This window comes from Tenebrio molitor, chromosome 8 (genome assembly GCF_963966145.1).
Source record: "Tenebrio molitor chromosome 8, icTenMoli1.1, whole genome shotgun sequence".
Lineage (NCBI taxonomy): Eukaryota > Metazoa > Arthropoda > Insecta > Coleoptera > Tenebrionidae > Tenebrio > Tenebrio molitor.
In genome coordinates this window covers 2,205,384-2,231,978 of record NC_091053.1, presented here as the reverse complement: position 1 = coordinate 2,231,978, position 26,595 = coordinate 2,205,384, and the positions used below count along the sequence as shown (strand labels likewise).

General features: G+C 37.1%; 3 protein-coding genes across 5 annotated transcripts in view; all 3 read right to left on the bottom strand.

Moving 5' to 3' along the window:
* Nucleotides 1-1,247: 1,247 nt before the first annotated feature.
* On the bottom strand, nucleotides 1,248-15,677 carry LOC138136482 (BTB/POZ domain-containing protein 9-like). Of its 2 annotated transcripts, none has more exons than XM_069055675.1 (11): nucleotides 14,600-15,677; nucleotides 14,470-14,538; nucleotides 14,356-14,422; nucleotides 14,057-14,310; nucleotides 13,743-14,004; nucleotides 13,489-13,690; nucleotides 2,057-2,216; nucleotides 1,863-1,984; nucleotides 1,709-1,812; nucleotides 1,434-1,648; nucleotides 1,248-1,377 (listed from the first exon to the last, which is right to left on the bottom strand). In XM_069055675.1, exons 1-11 carry the CDS (start codon nucleotides 14,741-14,743, stop codon nucleotides 1,327-1,329), a joined length of 1,650 nt encoding a protein of 549 aa, XP_068911776.1. In that variant the 5' UTR covers nucleotides 14,744-15,677; the 3' UTR covers nucleotides 1,248-1,326. The 2 variants fall into 2 exon arrangements, with proteins under 2 accessions (XP_068911776.1, XP_068911775.1); XM_069055674.1 differs by lacking the exons at nucleotides 1,248-1,377; nucleotides 1,434-1,648; nucleotides 1,709-1,812; nucleotides 1,863-1,984; nucleotides 2,057-2,216 and adding exons at nucleotides 12,471-12,598; nucleotides 12,655-12,869; nucleotides 12,931-13,034; nucleotides 13,085-13,206; nucleotides 13,275-13,434.
* Nucleotides 15,678-15,831: 154 nt separating this feature from the next.
* LOC138136483 (BTB/POZ domain-containing protein 9-like) lies at nucleotides 15,832-18,782 on the bottom strand. The gene is made up of 11 exons (XM_069055676.1): nucleotides 18,598-18,782; nucleotides 18,468-18,536; nucleotides 18,354-18,420; nucleotides 18,055-18,308; nucleotides 17,741-18,002; nucleotides 17,487-17,688; nucleotides 17,273-17,432; nucleotides 16,729-16,850; nucleotides 16,575-16,678; nucleotides 16,296-16,510; nucleotides 15,832-16,237 (listed from the first exon to the last, which is right to left on the bottom strand). The coding sequence occupies exons 1-11, from the start codon at nucleotides 18,727-18,729 to the stop codon at nucleotides 16,187-16,189; spliced, it is 1,638 nt and encodes a 545-aa protein (XP_068911777.1). The 5' UTR covers nucleotides 18,730-18,782; the 3' UTR covers nucleotides 15,832-16,186.
* Nucleotides 18,783-20,778: 1,996 nt separating this feature from the next.
* The window catches only part of pot (papillote), a 32,256-nt gene continuing 26,439 nt past the window's right edge, over nucleotides 20,779-26,595 (bottom strand). For both annotated transcript variants that reach the window (XM_069055535.1, XM_069055537.1), the window contains exons 3-5: nucleotides 23,930-24,289; nucleotides 23,522-23,879; nucleotides 20,779-23,467 (exon numbers count right to left, since the gene is read on the bottom strand). In XM_069055535.1, coding sequence (XP_068911636.1) covers nucleotides 21,291-23,467; nucleotides 23,522-23,879; nucleotides 23,930-24,289 — 2,895 coding nt within the window. In that variant the 3' untranslated portion in view covers nucleotides 20,779-21,290. The remainder of the gene's footprint in view (nucleotides 23,468-23,521; nucleotides 23,880-23,929; nucleotides 24,290-26,595) is intronic.

Sequence of the window (26,595 nt, the reverse complement as noted above, 5' to 3'; positions counted from 1 at the left end):
GAGAACCACGTCGTATACCAACCTACTTCAAAACAATGTTTCCAACAAATTATATTGTTGTATTCTGACAGTTCTGTGCCATAAAAGCGTGCACTAAAAGTTTTATGGCACGATTCCGTCATTATCGTAGATAAAAATTATTGAAATTGTTTTAGCACCCGCGAAATATTACAATTTTGTGTGACTTCCAGATTAGTCGGTTGGTGTCGACTTAGCAACAATGGTCTAAAAAAATCTAAATGTTATCTGAAAATTCTCAAAGACTGCACACAGTGTCTAGATAGAATAAAATAAATTCAAATGCGAATCCCAAATGATTTTGAACTATTTTCGATTTTGACCCTGTATAACAAAATTTACATTTTAATTTTTTCTTAACATAATGGTTGCCCCAAAATTCGCGGAACAACTCAATGGAGCAATGTCAACTCATGTTAGAAGATAATGAGAAAAATAATTGAAAAAACTATACCTCTTAAATTTGAAGATATGGGGGCTCAAAAGGTGCAGCTTTGATCTCATTTATTTTAAATATTAAAAAAGATTTTGACTATTTATCTTTTACTAGGCAGTGGCATAATAATTCTGAACGATTGTGATCAGGTTTGCAATTATTTTTTTCATTACATCCAGCATTTCCAAATAGTAATTTTATGTCCGTTTTACCTCAAGTAACGTACGGCAACATGGCTTTGATTTTTCTCTTTCATTTCCATGGATACAACAAAAATGAAATATTTGCCGACTATTGGGATACATAAAATGTTTTTAAATGTTACCACATTTAGTGTAACAAATAGGTCCATATCTTCGACAAAAAAGAAGATTGATTTTTTTAAACATTTTTACCTGATATTTTAATTACTACTTAACAACGTACTGCTAAGTTGTTCCGCGAATTTTGGGGCACCCAGTATATGTAATGTTCCCTATAGCGGGTTCACTTTATGGCAAAATTATCTGTAGTGGCTTCAGATCGTGAAGTTACTCTAATTAAGCTTTAAGGTGGTTGGTTTCTGTATTGTGCAATATTTTGCACAGTAAACACGCTCTGGAGAAAATATTTTCCACTTCTTGCGTGTTAAATTTTCCACAGTGTTGTTTTCAGTCAAGCAATATAACTGTGAAATTTATATTTCATTGTTAACATTTCCATCTTTCAAAGCATGTACAAAATCGACCAAGAGTCTCAACATGTATTTTTTTTTAAATCTTAATCGAGTTTACAGAAATAAAACCGTACAATATGCTTTTTATCTTTTATTTTTTCATTTCATTCATATTGTAAATTGTGCTGATCGATTATATAATTTTTTTATCAAGATTTTATTTGTTGTCACTGGAAGCAGGACACTCCAAATGAACACAATGGAATGCCTGTAAATTTTCAAATAAAATAATTTGTCTGCTAGTGTTAAACATTTGAAACTGACCATGTTGGCAGTGTTGTGCGTTCCTGTTATCCTTATATAAATCACTGGTCTCTGGTCGAACTGAAGAATCTGCCACGATTTACAATCTTCATTTCTCCGATCTGCAGCGATTTCACAGTTAGATTTGTCAACGGACGTTTCAATGAAATATCTGTAGCTCCTTTCGTCTCGATCCCAAAGTAGTAGTTTCATACTCGAAAGCATGTAAGGTTGTGCTAACAACAATATTAAATAATTCAAATATAGAAGAATATATGTTTGAGTGAGAAGTCTACCCAATTGTACCATTATTTGGTCCTTTAATATTGTATGACGACTGTAACCTTCATAATCGGTATATGTTGAAAAATTCCCATTTATCAATGCATCCGGATAATCTCTGCATGTAAGCTTAAGTCAAACAATTTTCATTAGTGAAGACGCACTTACCCTTCGATGACCATCGCTTTCTTGCTCAATGTGGCAACGTTTGTAATTGGACAAATTATGTCACCGATAAACTTGGGAATGGTAGCTTTAAAATAAGCTTCAAAAAATATCAGTTGAAAGTCCTAAACAGTTAAAAATGTTTAAAATGGATTTCAGATCGAAAACTATTAAAACAAATAAAATGACAAACATACACCGTTTGCAGAATTGTGTGTTCCTACTATTCGTACGTATTGTGCTATTTCTTCTTTGAAATACAAGTCTTGGATCGATCGACATGAATACGAAGAATAGTCAACAACTTTCTTCCAATTTTCTTGATCAAGCGAAACTTCGATATAGTAGGAATAATATCTCGAATATGACTTGATTTTACACTGGATCGCGCTTCAACGAAGACCGTCGTACCGTGAATCTGTATCCCACAACATCATATTTATGTGATTAAGGTACGAAGGAGTTCCAAGCTTAACTGTGATACTACTTTTACAATCAAGGGGGTGAAACGCAAATCTCTCCGTATTTCTGTTGCCCTTCAGCAAGAAAGTTGTGTTATGTCCAGCAATCACCTCAGCCTTGTTCTCAAGGGTAGCAATATTCACGTCCGTCACTAAAAAATATTTACAAAGCAATCTTTCTCCAGTTGTGATTGATTTTCATACATTTTTTGGCTCTGCAAACTGAAGTATTTGCCTTGACTTCGATCATTTCGGCAATCGCACCCAACAGTTTTTCATCTTCCACCAACTTAGAGGGCCAAACGGTCGACACAATATCTTCAACTGTTAGCCATGACAAACGAACACTTCGTATCACTAAATCGTCAACGTCGTCGATGACCACTTGGATACACTTTTGAAAATTTCGATTTCAGGAACTAACAAAGTGTCTCTTTCTAGCAATTGAATCACCGATTTCTGTAACAATTGTGTTTAAATTTAATGCCAAAAAATTTCATTCAGCAGTTACTTGAGACAAGTCGGTAAAACAGTCACCCGTGACGATTTCTAATGCGTTTTGGTCCACGAATGTGTAGCAAGCTTGTTTCAGATCACTCAAATCGTACAATGGAACAAATATTTTTCAAATTTAACGCAGATTTAAGCGTTTGTATAGTAGCATTTTCCAAATCTTTGAAACAGTATTGGCGAGCTAACTCCAACACCTCCACAATTAGCCCCACGTTGGAAGTTATAATGATTGTACCTGTAACAAATCCTGTAAAATGCAAAACGCTAAACTCACACTGACCTGTATAAATAAATTTCAACAATTTCTTGAAAGCTTCGGGTGAAACGTCTGTTATGGCAATTTCGGACTAAAACGTTTGAATTATTTTTACAATTTCGAAAATATAGAAACTACCTGTTGTAAGTGTTGCGAACCGTCATTTATGAGAGCCTCAAGATATTCACATTTCGCAAGAATTGCCTTTGAAATGTTGACAGAACAAATTATTGCGATATAAATCCGCGTAAGTAATAAATCGTACCTTGTGGGCGTGCAATTTTTCACCATCGAGGACCAGAATGACATCGGAAAATTTCTCGTTTAGATAAAGGGAAGAAATGTCTTCGCACAGTTTTGAGACATCCCTAGTGGTTATGATGTCGTCAGTTTCTACTGGTGGTACCATTTTTTCAACACTAACCCAGTCATTATCACTTGTGTGAGTTTCGAACGCGTCGAGTGAAGACATGTCGAACCAACTAAAGAAAAAGAAAAAAGAAGACCGGTGCGGAAATGGAGTGGATTTTAGGTAGGGGAGCAGGGTTCTTAAAATCCATAGGCGGCGTGCGTGATACGCACAGATATTTAATTGCAACTCAAATAAATTGAAAAAATAAATATTCTTATCTAAAACGTATAATACATATTACATATTAATAACACGTGCAATTATTTCCCGTGCACCACTTCCCGCGGTTTTCCCCATTTTGCTACTCATGTTTTTAAAATTGCACTTCGTAAACTGTGTACGTGACTACCTCCGCCTCTGGAAATACAGAAGGGAATTGGTGAGGGACTGTAGTGGTCCAACTATATGGCGGGTAAAACTCTGGCGGAAGACCTTTGTTACGGAGCTGGCTAACCGTAACGACCATAAATACCCTGTCATAACGAAGCCATTTGAAATACACCAGCTGTTTGAGTGCAGTGGCTCAAGAACGATTTGTTGAAATAAGGGACCCGTTTACATTCTCTAGGGCAGTCTTCTTTGGGTGGTAAAAATAGAATTTGTTTGTGCTGAAAAGATATCATGTGTCCGCGCGATAACAATATCTATCCGTGATAAGAACAAAGGCAAAAAGTCCGAGAGTTTGGTGAATATGCAGCCAGCAAATAATAAAAAAAGAAATCGGTGATTGTTTACTTCTGGCCAGACACCCTCAGGGCGTCCTCCTACGTCGTTTCCCACCAGTCAAACCTTGTGCAAATGCCCTTGCTTTTCTCTCTTGTTGCGTTTCAAGGTCGCGTTAATGTCTAGTATAACTAAAGGGAAAAGAACATTTATTAGGTATTTTGATGTTATCTACTATTTATTGCAATACGACTTTTGAATAAGAATTCAAATAAAACAATTGATTGTATTACCCATGGCCCGTTTGGATGGTCCTTTAAAGAACCACCCCGCCACCCCCGTTCGTTCTTTTGTCGCGTTTGGTCCCAACTTTCTAATAAATAGTCGACGGGATGGACCCATTAGCTACATTGTAGCTATAATTTTACTAAAAATACGACAATCCGAATTCCTAGCTATTTGGAGTCGTTTTCAGCTACATTTATAGCAACTTTACAAAACCAACTTATGTATCCCATCGTCGTGTCTTCAAAGTTGTAAAAAATATATTTCACGTTTCTGAAATTCCCAGGGTCTTAGGTCTAATGGGTCTAACGAAATATTCCCACATCTGGTATAAAGATGCTACATTCAAGGACCAACGAAAACTCCCGCGGCCGACCATCCCCCAACCTAATGGCAATAAAATAAAATAAAGATCTTTGGCATTGCCATCTCGAAAAAATAAAATCACTCATTGTATAAACACGCACCAGAATTGATGCGTTTCGGTGTTTCTTGGTTTTAAAAAAGTTTAAATTTTTGCGTTTGTGTTTGTATATGGTAGTAGGTACCAGTACCAGTTTTCAATAACAAAGAATGGACATACAGCGTTGTTGCCGGTTTAGTTGAGTTTCGGCGAAAATTTCGAAATTTAAATTGTAAAAGGTATATGCAACCAGAAATACTTTCACGACATATGGCCAACATTTCAACTAAATAATTGTTATCGCACGGTACAATGTTAATAAAAGTATAAAAGTATAAATGGTAGTTGGCATTTAATAAAATAAAGTTTTAGAATTTTTTTTGATTATAAATTTAGAAAAATTACCCTAGGCGTATGAAACATAAAAAATGACGCAATGACGCAAAAGATCGACCAAACCTTTGACTATTTATTTTCAACGGTTCAGGAGTTATAATTTTTTTAACGAATCCCTGCAACCCTCCTTTTTTGCGAAAAAGATGACATACATAGGTCGAAAACTATGACAGATAAGTGTTGACAAAAGGACGTTCTCAACTGAAAATTTAACATGGAATGTAAATTTGAAAGCAAAATGAGGCCTTTCCTTTGAAAAAAAAACAAAGCTAGCGTCGATTCCGGTATTTCGGGAAGTGTCGCCATTTTGAAAATATTTTATTTGAGCTTGGAGCAGTCGATTATAGTCGACTACCAATTTTCATATTAATAGATACGATTTTGGGAAATCAGAAAGATTCTAACGAACGTGTTACGTGTATCAGCCTGTATATACAGGGTGACTCTGAAATAAGCTATGTTATAGAGCTCTGGGGATGTATTAGTCAACGCTATACAGGGTTATTCACGTAAGATGACGAGACTGACCCAAACTACATTTTACAAAGCATTCATTGTGTTTGGGTATTTAAAAATTAAATCAGGAATCCAAGTAAAGTCGGTACAGGTTGCAAAGAAGCAGGGGAAAAAATTATGTTGGTAACATTTCTGGTAATTTACAACATTTATAGTTGGCGACGTTGGCGCTTCTTTCTTACATGAGATTTGAAATCCCTGTCAAATTGATATAACGTTTACAAGGAGAACGTTTAATACACATAACCTAAAAGTCAGCAATTTGACAGTGCGTTTGACAGTTAAAAAAATGTAACTAGAATCCCGACGCACACCAAACAAGTAACTGTTGCAGTCGTTGCAAACATCGTTACATTAGGCAAATTTCTCAATGTCGGTTGCAAGATGCTTCTTTGCAACCTGTACCGACTTTAGGTATTCTGATAGTTTGAAATGTATATCCATTATTGCATGTTTCGTTCTTATTTAGAATTTGAAAATGTATATCCATTATTGCATGTTTCGTTCTTATTTAGAATTTGAAAATGTTTTCGAACGATGACAGAGCCGACATTATTCTACTTACCCATTACTCTTATTATTTTAATTGCTTATTATTGTTTTTAAATCATACTTTGTTGAGAAAGGTTTTGTTCTGTCAGAACTTAACATTCATTAGGTAGACGTTTTATGTGCGTTATTTTAATGTAATAAGGATGGAGGTAGCTTTATAAATTGTATTGACTGATATAGTGCCATTGTAGTCTATTTTTAGAGTATTTTCAATAAATTTACACAATTTGACGTTTCTAATAAAGCGCGTCCACTTTTGACAGATTTATGATGACAAATTTAGGTAAATTTTTAACAACAAAATCTAATCTTTTCGTTGAATCAGACGAGTGATTTAGTTAATTGTTCGTGTAGACATCTATTCAATCTAATAATAATTGCGCTTAATTTTCAATAAAGGAAACATGTGTTAAAATTACTTTTTTAACTTGAGATAATTTTATGATTACTAATTGAACCTTCATCGTCTAAAATATCTGTATTTTAAATTTCATAAAAATCCGTTGGCAAATAACTGAGATATTAGGCTCGAAAGTCTTAGCTGAGACAGCCTGTATAACAAACATTTTAATTTTTATTTTTTCTATACAGGGTGTTTCTGAAATAGGTGCATTAATTTTAACTGGTAATAGAACTCGTCAAAAGGAACAACTTTTCTATCTACCATTTTGCCGAAAAACGATGTTTAATTCCAAAAAAAATTGGAGAAATTTTTCACTCGAATAGCCCTACGCCACTAAATACTGCAATGGCTAATTGAGATCAGCGCTAATATGAAAAAAAACATCCAGTTTCATCCAGAAAACGTGTTTTAACGCCGAAATCGAAATTCAAATAAATCTACCCGTATTGCAAAAAATCCACTTCGTAAGAATCTGGTTGTTTCACGTTTTTAGATAGCTTAGTTTTGGAGATATGAACGGGCAACGTTTTTCGCCAAAATGGCAGAGAGAAAAGTTGTTCCTTTTGATGAGTTCTATTACCAGTTAAGATTAATGCACTTATTTCAGAAACACCCTGTACCGGGTGTCCCATCACTTGTGTCCCGTAGGAAAATGACTTTAAAACTAAATTATATTTATATGAAAGTATTGTAGATACATAAATACTGTTCACCGCCACAAAAATTGGGCATTACTTTTTTGTTAAAATTAATTACCTATTTAGGTACAGCAGGCAAAAAACTATCACTTTAAAAATTAAATTTTGTTCAATGCAGTTCAAATTTAGTATACGTTTTGAAAAAATGGTAGAGCAATAAAATCCGTGATTAGAATTTAATTAAAATGTTTTGATGTAAAGATATTTGGTTAAATTAATTTTGGCCGTTCTACTTAATGAAAATTTATTGCAGACGAAGATTTATGAGGGGTTGCAGTGTGTTTGACGTCCTAACACAGGCAGGTACCGCTGGAACCCTCTTGAATGGTCTTCGTACCATAAATTGCGGACAGGAATAATACCCACAAACTTAACTTTGTCTTCCATAAATTTTTATAAAGTAGAAGGACCCAAATTAAATTAACCAAATATCTTTACATCAAAACATTTTAATTAAATTCTAATTACGGATTTTATTTCTCTATAACTATTTCATAACGTATACTAAATCTGAACTGCATCGAACAAAATTTAATTTTTAAAGTGATAGTTTTTTGCTTGCTGTACCTAGGTAATTAATTTTAACAAAAAAGTAATATCCAATTTTTGTGGCGGTGAACAGTATTTATGCATCTATAATACCTTCACATAAATATAATTTAATTTTAAAGTCATTTTCCTACGGGACACAAGTGATGGGACACCCGGTACAGGGTGATTCATCTTTTACCGCCGGTGGCAAAATTGACCTTACAAATTATGATTTCACTTTCATATTTTGCAGACATAATTTATTATCCATAAGGCACATAATATCAAAAAATGAAATTTTTAAGTTAATTAGATCAAATTTTGCCATTTTCTCAATTATTAATTGTTTAATTTATTCAACCTTGTAGCATATGCACACTCAGGTATTTTCACACAATTTGTCCATGTTAAATTAATTTTAGCGTATGGTATTATTGAAATAAACGCATTTTGATATTCAAATTTGTATTTGCTTTATGATTTACGACATAATGTCCAAATACACTGACCGGCACAAAAAACGACTCATTATGACTTCTTTAATAAATCATCTTGAAATTACTATCCCACCTCCACCCGGCGGCACGGCAATTTTGCCGGAGTACATACACTATTACGGATATTACTATCAAGTAATAGTGCAGTGCTTATCAACATAATTACCGGCGTCTCGCCTCCGCATTATGACTTTGTTGTGTATTATGTTCTGTGTCAATGTTAAGGAACTTCCTCACGATGTGACATGAGTATAATAATATACCTTTTTGAATTTCAACTACCAATGTGTTATCTAAATCCAGAATTTTTAAATTTTTAAAAAGAGATTGCGGTACTATTCCCGTTGCTGAAATTACAAGTGGTAAAATCGAAATTTTTTCTAAACACCAAAGATTTCTCATAGCAACGGACAGCTCTAAATATTTATTAATTTTTGTGTTATATGTCTGTGTTATATTATGTGAATTTGGAACAGCTATATCTAAAAGATATGCTTGCTTTTGTTGTTTATTTAAAATTATAATGTCTGGTCTGTTATGCTTAATATGAATGTCAGTTAAAATTGTTCTATCAAAATATAACTTGTAACTGTCATTTTCCAAACAACTTTCTGGTGTATAACTATAATGTGGTTGTGTATTCTTTAATAAATTGAATTTAACAGCTAAATTCATGTGTATAATTTTAGCGAATATATCGTGTCGTTTTTTATATTCGCTTTGAGCCAAAACGGTGCAAGAAGAAATAATGTGTTCAATTGTTTCCCCTTCAGTTCCGCAAATCCTACATTTATCAATTATCGATTGTAAACCGCATATGTGTTTTTTATAATTTCTTGTATTTATAACACGATCTTGTATTGCAAATATAAAACCCTCCGTCTCAGGGTGAATATTTGATTTCTTAAGCCATGCATGAGAGGCCTGAATATTAATTTCTGGTTGTTCCAGTTCTTTAAAGTATCTCCCATGTAAAGACTTCTGTTTTATATTTGCTATTGTGTCAGGTATATTTGGCTTAACAATGTCTGAAATTATATTATCACTTAAATTTAAAGGTGTGTAACCTTTATCGGCTGAAACCAAAGCATTGAAAAAGGTGTTATCACGAGCTCTATTGAGGAAATAATTTTTTAGTGAAGCAATTTGATTTTTTAGCAGTATTTCTAGATTTGAAAAACCCCTACCACCGTTTTCGCGTGGTAAATTAAATCTTTCAATAGCAGATTTAGGATGGTGTTTACTAAATTTAGTAAAAAGAACTCTAGTTTTAATGTTTATGTTCTGTAAATTAGTTTTGGACCATTTTATAACACCGAAAGAATAGGTCAGTAATGGAACAGCGTATGTATTAACTGCTTTAATTAAATTATTACCGTTTAATTTTGATTTTAAAATAGATTTAATTCTTAAATAAAATTGCTTTTCTAAATTTTCTTTTATAATTGAGTGTTGAATATGATTTGATTGATTAATACCTAAATATTTATAAAATTCTCCTTTATTTAAATTTTTAATGATTTCTCCTTCTTGAGTTATATATTCTAAATGTTCGTAATGACCGCGACATATTGATTGCATTTTACACTTATCAATACCAAAACTCATCCCAATATCATTTGAGAAATTTTCAGTTATTGTTAGTAAAGATAAAATGTGATTCTTTTTTGATGCATAAAGTTTTATGTCATCCATATAAAGAAGGTGATTTAATTTGGATAGTGTGGTATTATTAAGTCTAATATTGAAACCATATCCAGTGCTATTTAATAGATTTGTCAAAGGATTAATGGCTAGACAAAACCATAAAGGACTTAAAGAATCTCCTTGATAAATTCCCCGTTTAATTTGAATAGGCTCGGATTTTAATTTAGTATTGTTTATTGATAAATTTAAAGTAGTTCTCCAAAATGTCATAACATGAGATAAAAAGTTAATCAAATCCAAATTAATTTTATAAATTTTAAGAATTTTAATTAACCATGAATGTGGTACTGAATCATAGGCTTTTTTGTAGTCTATGAATGCGGTATAAATATTTCTATTATTTTTTCTAGCTTGTTCCATTATTACCGTATCTATTATGAGTTGTTCTTTACAACCAAAACACTCTTTAACACAACCTTTTTGTTCTTCATTAAGTATATTTAATTTTTGACAATGGTCGTAAATTATTACTTTAATGCAAGATGTCATAATTTTATAAATTGTAGGTAGACATGTGATTGGCCTATATTTTGATGGATTCTTAGTATCGGAATCTTTTGGTTTCAGATATGTTATACCATGGGCCAAAAACTCTGGAAATGTGTTAGGTTCCCTAATAAATCCGTTAAAGTGATCAAGTAAGCATTTATGAATACAAGTAAATTTTTTTAACCAAAAGTTATGAATTTGGTCACCTCCAGGGGATTTCCAATTATGTGAACTATTAATATTTTTAACTAAAATTTCAAGGCTAATTTGAATATGATGTCGATTATTACTATCTGGTATATCATTTTCTAAATGAGGAATCCATTCTGCCTGATTATTAAATTGAACTTCATTTGACCATATGTTTGACCAGAATTCTTTAATTTCGTTTATATTTGGTGTACCATTATTAGTTTGAGTTTTATTATCTGTTAAATTTTTGTAAAACAACTTTTCATTATTTCTAAATAGTTTGTTTTCAAATTTCCGTTGTTTATTATTTTTATATCTTTTGAGTCGTTTAGAATAAATATGTAACTTCTGTAATAAAGTGTCTTTGATTTCTATTAATGTTTTATTATATTCATTATATTTTAAACAATGTATTCGATTGTTATTTAAAATGGATTGAATACAATTATTTAGATGATTAGAATTTATACCCTTTAAATATTGAGTTATTCTACCTAAATCTCGTCTGATATTATTAATACGTTTATTTAGTCTTTGTTCCCATTTTGGTAATTGAAATTATATTTGTGCTTATTTTTCTTTATTATAGTTAAATTGGGATATTTTCAATGATCGGGAATGCTATGGTCACCATGGCAACCGAATTGTTTTGTTTAAATAAATTATTAGACAATTTGCGCTACTTCCATGTTGTGTTTTTGTCGGTTGATTTACGTGTTAAAAGATTTAATTTGACAATACGAGATACTAATTCAAAATGTTGTTCAAATTTTGACAATTTTTCATAAAATAAATTTTTTTCTAAAAAATTGCTTTTATTTTTTTTTTTTTCATTAAAATTTGATTTGCTGTGTTTAATGTTTTGTTTGTCGGATATTCTTTGGCATAGAATAACTTAAATAACACTTGTCAATACAATATGGTATCAAAACAAATTCAAACACAATGAATTACTTAATTATATTAATAAAATTCAAAGTGACTCGTTTTTTGTGCCGGTCAGTGTATCTTAACAATAAGATTTATTAGAGGGTTTTTATTGCCACAGCAGGGGGTCCTTTGTAATTGATTTTATACGCCATTTGCCACATTCTGATGCAAAAATTTGAACATAATTTTTTTTTGAAAAACAGTTTTTTATAAATACATATCTGCTCAATACATTTTTTTTTTTTAATAAATTATAGCAGTCGAAAGTAAATTTTTCGACAAATAAACTGTAAATTTTATAAATTTTTCTCAATTCTTAAGGGTCATTTTGCCACCGGCGGTAAAAGATGAATCACCCTGTATATAAAATGTTCCATAGCAGGTTCATCGGCAAAATTATCTGTAGTGGCTTCAGATCGTGAAGTTACTCTAATTAAGCTTTAAGGCGGTTGGTTTCTGTATTGTGCAATATTTTGCACAGTAAACACGCTCTGGAGAAAATATTTTCCACTTCTTGCGTGTTCAATTTTCCACAGTGTTGTTTTCAGTCAAGCAATATAACTGTGAAATTAATATTTCATTGTTAACATTTCCATCTTTCAAAGCACGTACAAAATCGACCAAGAGTCTCAACATGTCATTTTTTTTTATGAATATTTCACAATCTCTTAATATTCGGGTTCACAAAAATAAAACCATACGATATGCTCTTTACCTTTTATTTTTTCATTTCATACATATTGTAGATTGTGCTGATCGATTATATAATTTTATTATCAAGATTTTATTTGTTGTCACTGGAAGCAGGACACTCCAAATGAACACAATGGAATCCCTGTAAATTTTCAAGTAAAATAATTTCTCTGCTAGTGTTAAACATTTCAAACTGACATTGTTGGCAGTGTTGTGCGTTCCTGTTATTCTTATATAAACCACTGGCCTCTGGTCGAACTGAAGAGTTTGCCACGATTTACAATCTTCATTTCTCCGATCTGCAGCGATTTTCCAGTTAGATTTGTCAACGGACGTTTCAATAAAATATCTGTAGCTCCTTCCGTCTCCATCCCAAAGTCGTAGTTTCATACTCGAAATCATGTAAGGTTGTGCTAACAACAATATTAAATAAATCAAATTTAAAAGAATATATTGTATAAGGGAGAAGTCTACCCAATTGTACCATTATTTTGTCCACCCCTACTGTATGAAAAGTGTAACCTGTACTTCCGTCATACTTTGTAAAATTCTCATTTATCAATTCATTCGGATTACTTCTGCATGTAAGCTTTAGTCAAACAATTTTCAAGATTGAAGACGCACTTACCCTTCGATGACCATCGCTTTCTTGCTCAATGTGGCAACGTTTGTAATTGGACAAATTATATCACCAATAACCTTGGGAATGGTAGCTTTAAAATATGCTTCAAAAAATACCAGATGAAACTCCTAAACAGTTAAAAAAATTTAAAATGGATTTCCGACTGAAACTAATTCTTATCATATGATAAACATACTCGGTGTGCAGAATTGTGTGTTCCTACGATTCGTACGTATTGCGCTATTTCTTCTTTGAAATACAAGTCTTGGATCGATCGACATGAATACGAAGAATAGTCAACAACTTTCTTCCAATTTTCTTGATCAAGCGAAACTTCGATATAGTAGGAATAATATCTGGAATATGACTTGATTTTATACTGGATCTTTCTTCAAGGAAGACTATTGTACCGCAAATCTTTATCCCACAACATCATATTTATGTGATTGAGGTACGATGGAACTCCAAGCTTAACTGTGATACTGTTTTTACAATCAATGGAGTGGTAAGCATATTTATCCACATTTCTGTTGCCCGTCAGCAAGAAAGTTGTGTTATTTCCAGCAATCACTTCAGCTTTGTTCTCAGGGGTAGCAATATTCAAGTCCGTCACTGAAAAATATTTACAAATCAATCTTTTTCCAGTTGAGATTGTTTTTCGTACATTTTTTGGCTCTACAAACTGAAGTTTTTGCTCTGACTCCGACGATTTCGGCAATCGCACCCAAGAGATTTTCATTTTCTACCAACTTGGAGGGCCAGACGATCGACACAATATCCACAACTGTTAACCACGATAAACGAACACTTCGTATCACTAAACCGTCAACGTCGTCGTTGACTTTACACCACTTGGATACGCTTTTGAAAATTTCCATTTCAGGAGCAAAAAAAGTGTCTCTTTGTAACAATTTAATCAACGATTTCTATAACAATTGTGTTTGAATTTAATCACAAAAAGCTTCATTGAGCAGTTACTTGAGACAAGTCGGTAAAACAGTCACCGGTGACGATTTCTGACGCGTTTTGGTCCATGAACGTGTGGCAAGCTTGTTTCAAATCACTCAAATCATACAAGTTGGCGGTATTGAGAATGGAACAGATATTTTTCAAATTTAGAGCAGATTTCAGTTTTTGGATGGTAGCATTTTCCAAATCTTTGAAGGAGTATTGGTGGGCTAATCCCAACACTTCCAGAATTAGCCCAACGTTGGAAGTTACAGTAATTGTGCCTGAAACAAATCCTGTAAAATGCAAAACGCTAATCGCACACTGACCTGTATAAATAAATTTCAATAGTTTTTTGAAAGCTTCGGGTGAAACGTCAGTTATGGCAACTTCGGACTAAAATGTTCTAATTATTTTTACAATTCTGAAAATGCAGAAACTACCTGTTTTAAGTCTTGGTGACCGTCATATAAGAGAGCCTCAAAAAATTCACTTCTCACAGCAAGAATTGCCTTTGAAATGTCCACAGAACAAATTAGTACCATATAAATCCACGCAAATAATACATCGTACCTTATGGGAATGCAACTTGTGACCATCGACAACCAGGATGACATCAGAAAATTTCTCGTTTAGATAAAGCGAAGAAATGTCTTCGCACAGTTTTGAGACATCACTAATGGTTATCACGTCGTCAGTTTCTACTGGTAGTACCATTTTTTCAACACTAGCACTGTCACTTCTATACCTCTATCTTTGAAAAGTAATCGAGAACGTGGTTCTGTTACTTCTTATATACTTTCTAAAAGTTGGATGATAAAACATGTGTGCATTGATTATTATTATTGATTGCGGTTTTGGCAAGAATATACTCTTGTAAACATGTTTTTATTAATTGTTATCATGGTTAATGAACAACCTTGCAGTTTCTACAAGCCTACTAAGTTTGAAACAATCAAGAATGCAATCTTGGTATTAGTCTAAAGTGAAAAAGGAGAAAATCTGATTAATGAAGACGTCACAAAAGTTTGTTTTTAAGCGATTAACTCACAAAAAAAAATCTATATATTTTACAAATAGCGTCTTCTAACTTTTATCTTTGTCAGGATTTATTTCCCTTTCAATTTCTTTTACTCAACGTTAATAAATCTATTTAATATAATTTCATTTTTGCTGCTACTGGCAGTTGATTGTTTTCTTTTTACTTTATTTTAAGCCATCGTTCTCAATAATTTTTCAGTCAAATAAAAAATTCTAAACCCGCGATTCGGATCATGGATTAAGATTATTTAAAGTGACTTCATTAATATTGTATATTTGTTTGAGAAATTCCAGTAAAATTTTACACCAAACAAACCGCTGAAATATTCAGATTCAAAAAGACATTCATTTTTAAAGTTGATTGTTGAAAATAGATTTTTCAAGACAACTCTGTTATTGTCCAGTCAATTTTGTTAATTTTTGGGTCATTGTGATATCATGTGAAGCTCTTTGGATCGGTGTATTCGAATCTTCGATGTCGCTCTTGAAGAGTTGGACAGAAAGCATTTGAAATTTCTAACCTCAAAAATATGGTTTGAGATGCTTTTGCAGTTATCTAAGATTTCACGATCATTTTCAAAATGTTTTGAAAAATGCACAATTGTCTTTTGTTGATAAAATATCTTCCAATGATGTGACATAGCTTCTAAAATTATAAAAATCGACAAACAATTTAAAAAAAAATAGTGAATTCCAGAACAAATGACCACGACTTGTAAACAGTATGTCGTAAGGTTCCAAGATACAAAGCAAAAAATGTTACGTGCTCTTTACTTTTTATTTCATAATTTGCGCCATTTTTTCCTATTATATGTATAGAACAGTGTGAGTCACGAGTACTAATGACCCTAACAAAATTTGTGACTCGGCCAATATTACATTTGCACCGATTATGTGGATTTAAAAACATACATTTTTATAATTACATACATAGTCAACATGTCCGACATTACATTTGTTAAATATAATCAAAATCATTATGTGAAACTATCAATAATAACACCAACTAAAAGAACTATGGGGGACGTGTATTGTTGGTTGCATCACAGATTTTATTATGCTCATTACTACTGGCGAATCATCACTTTGTCATTGTATTTCGAATTGTTGCACTGGATGTCAATTGTTACCGCTAGAAGCAGGACACTCGAAGTGAATACAGTGGAATCCCTATAAATATTTAAGTGAAATAAATTTTCAATCAGTACCTATTACATTAAAAACTGACATCGTTGGCAGTGTTGTGCGTTCCTGTTATCCTTATAAAAACCATTGGTCTCTGGTCGAACTGGAGAAACTGCCACGACTTGCATTCTACATTTCTCCGATCTACAGCAATCTTCCAGTTACTTTTGTCAAGAGACGTTTCAATAAAATATCTGTAACTTCTGTCGTCTCCATCCCAAAGTTTTAGCTTCATACTTGCAATCATGTAAGGTTGTGCTAGCAATGGTATTAAATAAATAACGCTTTTTGAAGGAAATTTGTAAATGAATACAAACAGTACCCAACTGAACTACGATTTTATTCACTCCTATCTGATGAGAAGTAAAACCTGAAGTTCCGGTAAATTTTAAGAACTGTCCATTCAGTAATTCACTTGGATTCCACCTACGCATAAAGTTACTGAGTTAAGTTGTTATTTTTGTAGAAACTCTTACCCTTCAATAACTACCGCTTTCTTGCTAATTGTGGCAACATTTGCAACTGGGCAAAGTATGTCGCCGATAATTTTCGGAATGGTGCTTTTATAATATGCTTCAATAAATACCAGATGAAATTCCTAAACAATTTAAATTTCAGAGACAAATTTATAATAAAATAGTTATTTAGGAAATGAGTGCGAGAAGACATTTTTATTTGAGGCACGAGCGACGAAGGAACGAGTGCTTCATTTGCCAATGTGTCGATGGAATTAATAGTGATTGATTTTCACTCTTCTGAAATTTTCATCATCCAGATTGGAGAATGGCGTTTTGTAAACCAGAGTTTATTATTATCAAGTCAAATTATTTTCAGAATGCTCAAAGAAGCGGATGCTTTTTGGATGGATTTTGAAGCACTAGTGCACGAAATCGACGTTCGCGCACTAGTGCCTGCGACGGCATAGTAGTGCGGGAACATCTATTTCGCGCACTACTCTGCGTTCGGAAAAGTTCATTTTGAAGGTAGTGAGTTCAAAAATATTATTAAATATAGACTTACGCGGTTTACAGTATTGTGAGTCCCTACGATTCTTATGTACTGCGCTATTTCTTCTTTAAAATACAAGGATTGAATTGATCGACATGAGTAGGTCGAATAATCAACAACTTTCTTCCATATTTCTTGATTAACCGAAACTTCGATGTAGTAGGAATAATCTCTGGAATATTGTTAGATTGTATTCTGGATTTTTCTTCAAGGAAGACTGTTGTACCGCGAATCTTTATCCCACAGCATCATATTAATGTGATTGAGGTACGAAGGAACTCCAAGCTTCACTGTGAAACTACTTTTACAATCAAGGGGGTGAAAAGCATATTTATCCACATTTCTGTTGCCCGTCAGCAAAAAACTTGTGTTATTTCCTGCAATCATTTTAGCTTTGTTCTCAGGGGTTGCAATATTCACGTCCTTCACTTAAAAATATTTACAAATCAATCTTTCTCCACTTGTGATTTTTTTTCATACATTTTTTGGCTCTACAAACTGAAGTTTTCGGTCTGACTCCGACGATTTCGGCAATCGCACCCAAGAGATTTTCATTTTCTACCAACTTGGAGGGCCAAACGATCGACACAATACCCACAACTGTTAACCACGACAAACGAACACTTCCTATCACTAAACCGTCAACGTCGTCGTTGACTTTACACCACTTGGATACGCTTTTAAAAATTTCGATTTCAGGAGCAAAAAAGGTGTCTCTTTGTAACAATTTAATCAACGATTTCTGTAACAATTGTGTTTGAATTTAATCACAAAAAGCTTCATTGAGCAGTTACTTGAGACAAGTCGGTAAAACAGTCACCGCTGACGATTTCTGACGCGTTTTGGTCCATGAACGTGTGGCAAGCTTGTTTCAGATCACTCAAATCGTACAAATTGGCGGTATTTAGAATGGAGCAGATATTTTTCACATTTAGTGAAGATATAAGTTTTCGTATGGTAGTATTTTCCAAATCTTTGAAGGAGTATTGGTGGGCTAATCCCAACACCTCCAGAATTAACCCAACGTTGGAAGTTACAGTAATTGTGCCTGAAACAAATCCTGTAAAATGCAAAACGCTAATCGCACACTGACCTGTATAAATAAATTTCAATAATTTTTTGAAAGCCTCGGGTGAAACATCAGTTATGACAACTTCGGACTAAAATGATCTAATTATTTTTACAATTTAAAAAATGCAGAAACTACCTGTTTTAAATCTTGCGAACCGTCATATAAGAGAGCCTCAAAATATTCACTTCTCACAGCAAGAATTGCCTTTGAAATGTCCACAGAACAAATTAGTACCTTATAAATCCACGCAAATAATAAATCGTACCTTGTGGGCGTGGAGCTTTTCCCCATCGACAACCAGAACAACATCAGAAAATTTCTCGTTTAGATAAAGCGAAGAAATGTCTTCGCACAGTTTTGAGACATCACTAACAGATATCACTTGGTCAGGTATCATTTTGTCAACACTGGCACTGTCACTTCTCTCTTTGAATAAGTAGTCGAGAACGATGTTCTTAGGTTTCTTATATACTAAAAGGTAGATGATAACTCTTGGGAACATGCGGTTTTGATAGGAATATATTTTTGTAAACATGTTTTTCAACAACTGTTATCGTGGTTAAAAGATAACCTTGCAATTTCTAAAAAATTGTTTTGCGAAAAATCAACTGTGCTTGGTCTTGGTCTTGGTCTAAATTTCCTAGATTTAATTTTGTTTTCCATCTGAACCAAGTTGAAGGAAGGATGTTAAACTATTAAGAGAAAGAGAAAGTGTTGACAACTAATCAAAAGAGATGAGGCAGTAGATAATGAGGGGGAAGCAACTCCAACCACTCGAAGATCTTGCATCACGAGGAAATAAAGGAATAAGTTAAGACTGTTTTGGTCGTGACCTACTTTGACAAATTTGTTTTTTGATTGGATTTCGATGAAAAAATTGTGTGCCTCAACTTCTTCTCTCTGTTTCAAACTCATACAAAGAATGATCTATCTTGCAGTATCATTTTGCTCCTAATGCTCCTGGTAGTTCCTTCTGTTTGTTGCACCCTTCAAACTGTGTTCTACTCTTGTTGACCTAAAACACTACGTCGCAATAAAACAAGAGGTCCTACAATTTTTTTCTCTATTGACAAATATAAAACTCACAATTTGCAAACTCTTCCGGAACATGCAAAATCAAAAACTTCCCAACTAAACTTGTTCAAAGCTTGTTTTATTAACCCTTGCAACTCCTCACTCGCTTGAAAGTTATGACGTGATCTTGTTACAACAATTCGTGCTAGAATTGCGTGCCAAAAATAAAAACAGAATTTGCTCATAAACGCTGAAATTATTCATACTCTTTACGTCGGAATATAAATGTCGATCGCCGCCCCCGCTTACACGACCAATCTCAAATGAGCGAGCTTCTCGTGGAAATTGAAATCACGAATTTATGTCGCATGAAAGATATGGCAACAAGTAGGAGGACTCGAAAAATTCCTTCGAAAGCACAGGAAGTGCGAATTGAACCGGGGCAAACAAGTTATCAAATGAAACGTTTCGATTTAACTGGATCCACCCCCATTCCAGGATTAAACCCTGAGTTATCTGTTTCACCTCAGACAATTTCCTGCACTGTATTTTTTCCAACATTTGCTCCGGTTGTTTAATTCTCTTGTCTATTGATCCAGTCCGAGTCCTTTCTATTATCCTTTCCCCGACTGTTCACTGCAGGTTCACTAACCCCCCATTACTCTAACAACCAGGAAGTTTTACAAAGAGTATTTTATTCACTTCCTGGTCCATCTATTCACTTCCACACAAATAAACTCCAAATTTGTTCCTTGTAATTTTTGCAGGCTGGGTGAGTCAATTCCAATTCTGAATTTGTTCCGTTTATAATGTAGAATGGTAATACAAGCAGCAAAACAGGAATACTGCGGAGAGAACTTGTTTGTAAAGAAAACATCAGATGTTGACGTTTCGACTTCAATAAATCTCCTTTTCTGGTTTTACATAATTTTTATTTTATATTGTTGGGCCGATCTATTTTTCATCCTTAAAATCGGTTTACACCGTCGATCATATATTATTCTCCCACACATTCTTTTATTTGTCGTCTTCACGAAATGTCTCCGGTACGATATTAATCATCCTTAGAATGAGACGCCTAATATCGTCCTTTCTGCGCCTTGAACCAGGAAAATAAGCTCATTATCTCCAATTTAATCCATCGTTCACCAGTTCCAACCGCAAACACGGAGCTTTGGGAAGGTTTACTCAAAGATAAAAGGGTTTAAGTGCACGCGGAATCGACTCCTGAATTAGTAGCAACGTGGAAAGCTCCCGAAAGCTCGCCAGGAAACAGAACTCGGTGTTTTTGTCTCGCAATTAGTTGCAGAAGTATTTAGAGTGTTTTGTACTTTCGCAGATTAAGGCACGATCCAGCAAATTCAATTTGAGTCCAATTTGTCACAAAACGCATTAGCGAGAATTTTGTGAGGGGGGTGAAAAATCGAAAGGGTAGTATTGTAAGCGTTTATTAAATTAATTTATTTAAAAAAAGTTACATACACTTCATATAAAAGTAATAGCACCTAAAACACGTTTATAAAATATTTATAAAAAAAGTTTCAATTAGCTATCTTAACTTAGGAGCGAGGTTAAGTAGATTGCATGAGAAGCCCGTCCCGTCACCAGATACACAAGAAAATTGAGCGCACGTCAAGTACAATAAAACATGGAGTTAGAAACTACTAGAACTAGAGTGTAGATTTAGTAAGCACCCGATTCTTCAGTTCCCCACGGAGGAGCTTTGTGGAAAAGTGGACAAACGGGTTGAGCCCTTGTCTAATTTACCTCGGCAAAACCATCCAATTCGTAACCTTACAAACGTTATCACAGCATTCTAGTTACTAAAATTAAGTAAAAATAGACTACGGGAGTACATTGAATTACGTGTTTTATGTATAAGAGGGCAGCTTTAATACCGGTTAAGTTTCTTGTGTTAGCACGTTAGTTATGGAAGAGTTAGTCCTATTTGAAACTAGCTTCACTGTCGTTGTCCCCGAACCAGTTCTTGTCGCTGGTCGCCATGAAACTAGTGGACGCCTCGCTCCGGAACTCTTTAGTGACGACCTTCGCAGTCATCCCTGGCCTTTGCGCGATCTGCGAGGACGCGGTGGCTTGCCAGACGGAGCTGTGCTCCCCGGTGCCTCTGGGGACATGCAGGGGCTGTATCCTGCTACTGCGCTGCGACTTGGGGGTGGCCTCCGGGCTGGTGAACTCGCTGGCGGTGTCGTAGCGCGAGGGTGCGATCCACCGCTCGGTGAACTCGCTGGCTGAGCGCGCCAGACTGGGCTGGCTGAGCGACCTGGCTAAAGACGGGTGGTGGGAGGAGGCGCTCTGGTACTCGGATTCCTCGTAGTACCGGCTCACGCCCGGGTAGTAGCTGGAGCTCTCGGAGTGGCTGTCTTCGGGGCGGCCGAAATCGACTGTTACCTCGGACATGGAGCGGAGGTCCGCCTCGCTGCGGTAGCTCGAGCGCGAGGTCTTGCGCGAGCGCAGCGGGATCAAAGCGTGCACGATGGGTTCTTGGGTGAGGGTGCGCACGGAACTACCCCCATCGGAGTCGTACTCGTAGAGGGTGGGGAGGCTGCTGCGTCTGCTGCGGGTGTCCCAGTCGGCCTTCTTGCGGAAGCGGCTGTTCTTGGGTTTGTCCACGGGGGTGAGGATTCGGATGATCACGTCCCACTTCGGGGGCTCGAAGAGTTTCTCGTATCGGGAGTCGTGTCGGATGCGCTCGAAGTCCTCGCGGATTACGGCTTCGGTGAGGAGGGTGCGAAGGGTAGACTCGGTGGTGATGATCTGGCGCCACTTCATCTTGTCGGTGAGGGTGAGTTGGGAGTTGAAGGTTTCCGCGCTCTCGATTACTGGACCTTCCTCGTGCTCGGTGGGTTGCAACACCCGAATCAACACGTTCCAATTTGGCACTTGGGGATTCTCCAAAGGAATATTAAATGTAGACAGGAAGTTCTCCTGTGGAGGAACACCCTGTTGAGCAATACTCCCGACCAGTTCCGGAGAGTTCAAAGGAAGCTTGTTGTCGGAGATCGTGTTCTGAGGAGGTAGACTCATGGGGGGAGCACGCTCCATCTTCGGTGTAAGCGTCAGACCCGACGCTGAAGAAATATCAGAGAAGTTCTCCCATTCTGGAGGTTCCGGCATCTCCACAGGATAATTCTTAATGGTAACGTCCCAATGCTGCTCAACCACTGGCTTGGTTCTGGTGTGGTACTCAGTGATCAATCTCTTGTGGCGCTCGATATCTTCAATAGTCTTCTTCTCGGTGATGGTTCTCAAGAACACGTCATCCACCACGTGCGAAGTGATCTCAGGTTTGTGCACAATCGCAATTGGGGGTTCCAGCGTCTGAGGTGGTCTCATATCGACGATATACTCTTGTCTTGGTACGATTGGAGGAGGTGGTGGAGGAGCAGGTGCGACGAATTTGTGATGGGAGTCGTCGATCATCTCAGTCATGGAGTGAGTGTCAGTCATTTCCGTATTCAAAGACGCTATAGACCTGGCGGGGGCGACTCGTGGAGGCTCGAACTCCTGCAGTTCCTGCTGCCTGCGCAGGATCCGATTGTAAGTGGGAGCAGGCTGGATGTGTCTAGGCGGAGGGTGCAACTCGGGGACGTACGTAAACTGCGTCCTCTCCATCAGTGGAGGGGAATCGATCGATCTGACACTGTCCTCCCTCTGTTCCATGATCGTCGACAGATTCCTCTCGGTCCTGGCAATAGAGCTCTCGGTATCAGAGATGCTCAAGCTGGGAGGCGAGGGTGGTGCGCGTTTCACCCTCACTTGGACGTCGAATTTGGGCTGGTCTTTTGGTACCGCCAGAGGGAGTCTTGGTACCGTTGCAGGAATAGCAATCGAGTTTTGAATGTGTTGCTCCTGAGTCTGTCCGTACCCTTCGCTGTAGAAACTACCATTGTCGGGGATGTAGGCTTGGTTTTCGAAACTACCCCCGGATGAGGGTGGAAGCGATCTGGCGTCGTCCACGTCAGAGTGCGACTCTGAGGGGTAGTCCGACGGGAGGGTGTCACTGATGAGGGGACCTTCGCTTCCCGAACTGCTACCTGGGGGTGGTACCACCGGAGCGTTGACACGAGGTATCTTCAAACCTTCGAACATCGACAGATTACCTGAAAAGGGTTGGTCAGTCAAGAAAACAAACGAACGGGAGGGTGATTTGGTACCCAGAGAACTGCCCGACAGTTTGGTGATTTCCGAGCCGTCAGCTAGAGACGGGAACGGCTTTCTGATGACTGTCATGTTGCGCTTCCTCAAGCAGTAGTAGGAGCACCCCAAGCCTAGAAGAAGCAACGACAGGAAGAGAATCCCGCAGAAGATCAGAAGAATCTGGAAGGGTCTGAGCGCCGGCGCTAGATTTGACGCCGCCGGTACCACTTCCTTGCTGAAATCGACGATGGGACCAGGAAGCGGGGCAACAGGGGGCGGGTACCGACACACTATCGTGATGATCTCGTCCCCGTCGATCTCCAGTCCCGGATGGAACCTCACTACGATGTTATTGGTGAACACACGCTGAGGGTCCTGCAACAAGCCAATTAACTCGCGCTCGCTCTCCCCTCCCCGAGACTCACTTGTTTCGTTCCGCACCCCTTCAGCGGCAACTCCAGTTTGTAGCTGTAGCCGCCCTTGCCGTACACTTGACATGCTGAGTTTCTGTCGAAGTCGGCGTAAGCGATTCCGTAGAATTTATCGTTGAATTTGAGCTCCACTTGCATGGAGCCTGCGGCGCAGTTCAGAGCGGCTTTTGTGCGGTTCAGGAAAATTACAGGACTGAGGTCGTCTAGCTTCGTGACTTTGCCGTCTAAGGTGGCCTGGTCGGGGAGGCCTTTCCCTTGGTACTCGATGTTGTTGGCTTGGTCCGCATAGTTCGATTGCGAGGACGCCGGATCCAAGACGAACAGTGCCAACAAGAAGACTAGAAGCTGAGACATCTGCAAAGAAAAACCCCGAATAAAACTCCACACACTTTGCAATCAAATCACAATCATTGCTTCCTCTACACCTGTCGTGGTGCCTCCAACATTTTTTTGCTTTTGCCGTCAGAGCTGTTCCAGTTTCTTCTGGTTCTTCTAGACAATACGCCACGCTCGCTTTGTGCAAACCGCTGCGATAAGTGGAGAAGGCACCAAAGCCGTCCTCGTTGCTCTTATTTGCGCCCGTTCCGCGTTGGATCGCTTTCGGCGCTTAACAAGTGGGATAAAAGAGCAAACAAAAAAATTACCGCACAATTAACCACTTAAGCGAAGTGAGAGAGCCACGAAAACGGTTACGCCGGTAATGGATTTCGGTAATACACCGCATCAGACAGCGCATTACTCACAAACCTCCTAACCCAAAACTTCAATAAACAAACGGAGCCCGTTTGCATTAATTTACTGTACTTTATGGCTTTAATTGTTGGCGTGTACGAATCCCACTTTGTTTCCACGATTTAAATTTCTAATCGCGTTACGGTTGTGATGGTTTTGTTCTTAGCTAAGATCTTTCGACTGGAAGCAATTTCTTACTACAGGATTCTCAATTTCGTTGTAGGTCGTAATTTTTTTTTACTTTTACGACCTACAACCAAATTGAGAAAACTATACATTGAAAGCTTAACACCGCAGTTGTCATTTCTGCGATGACAATCGAGCGCGGCTCTCTCGGGGCCACCCATCCAACTGCTAACAACCCCTGGCGTTACTTAACCCACTCATTATTGTAATTGCAGCGTTTCTAAAAATTTTTTCGGGGATTTCTAACGCGGGCCGTTCCAGTTTGCTGCCGAAAGTAAGAGTTTGCAGGAATTCGTGTCCGGTGCGGCGCAAACGCTCATGCAAATCCTCGAAGGTCGGATTTCGACTGGCTTGTCATGTTACTTTCGAAAATTGCGCGTTGTTAGAGGTACAGTTACCATAATGTACGGCTAGAGCCGAGCCGATGAGAGCAATTTGTAAATAAAAAAGATTCGTGACCCCGGAGATTATAAATTTCCAGCCACCTCTTGTCGTTCTCTTATTTATTGCGCGTAATTACACCGGAATGTAATGATTAATTTGGGAAAGGCGAACCGAAGAGAGCGTTACTGTTCGGGTCTTCTACTTTCTAGCCAATTAATTGTCTGAAATGATTTTGCGATCGGTCTAATTGGTGACAAAAACCTGTGCACACAAAGGAATCGCTCCGGAGGAATGCTGAGCCAGGACTGGCACAGTTTCTTATCAGGACCGGTGCAGAGGCGGTCCTGGCTAATTAGCGGCAAGCCACACATTAAAACCTAATTTGGGCCTCGAAACCGAAGCCAGCTCCAACAAAAATGGGCGGGGCCGACGCCAAACACTTAAACAAAGACGATCATTACGGTGGAAACTGTTCGCTCATTTGCATAATGGAAACTGGATTTGTTTGCTTTGCTGGCGAGAGCTTTTCAACAGCACAATGCTCGCGCCCATTCGGCACAAGTCGGTGTGCTTTTGAGTGTCGATTCTACCCTTGACCCCTCTTCAACAGGTGTCGATAATGCAGATTCAGCCGATAACGAGATTTACTGTAAATTAGCATGCGCGCACACCTAAGTGAGTTATTTTTCAAAGCAATGACGCGTTAAGGTCGTCGCCGCCTCCATAATTGCCAATACAATTTAGAAGTGTGCAGTCGGCTGGCGAGTTCTTTATGTCTTTGAAATCGGACCGCCAGGAAAAAATCCCGACAGGAATTTTTTGGGAACGATTTCGAACTGGTTCCGCAACAGGTCCAACGACTCAAACAAGGACCTTCTCGCCCACGGAGGCGAAAAACAGTGAAATCGAAACCGTGGGCGCTGTTTTTGTCAGGCGAGGTAAACGAACGGCGCTTTTGGCAGCAGCGACGAAAGTCGCGTCTCTGATTGATTCGTGGGTTGAGCCAGAAGAGAGATGGAGTCGGGGCAGAAGAGATAAGACCGGTGGAAACCGAGGAAGGCTCGATTCGATTTATGGCTCGGGCGATTAGATTCTCTGCACGAAGTACTTGCAGGAAAAATAACACATTAATTGCGGAGTGCTATGAATAAGAGGGAATTTGCGTGCGACTTGCAATAATGAGATTTGTCCAGTAAAACGAGCGTTTCAGTGACAATTTCAGGATTTAAACCAGTTTTTCTTAAGCGAAACTGGTCTCTTGGGACGCGGAGCTCCACTCATCTATGCAGAAAGTGATACAGTTTGTGTAAATCGTTGTTAAGGAAAGACGAAATCCTTTTGCATTATTTTGGAAAGAA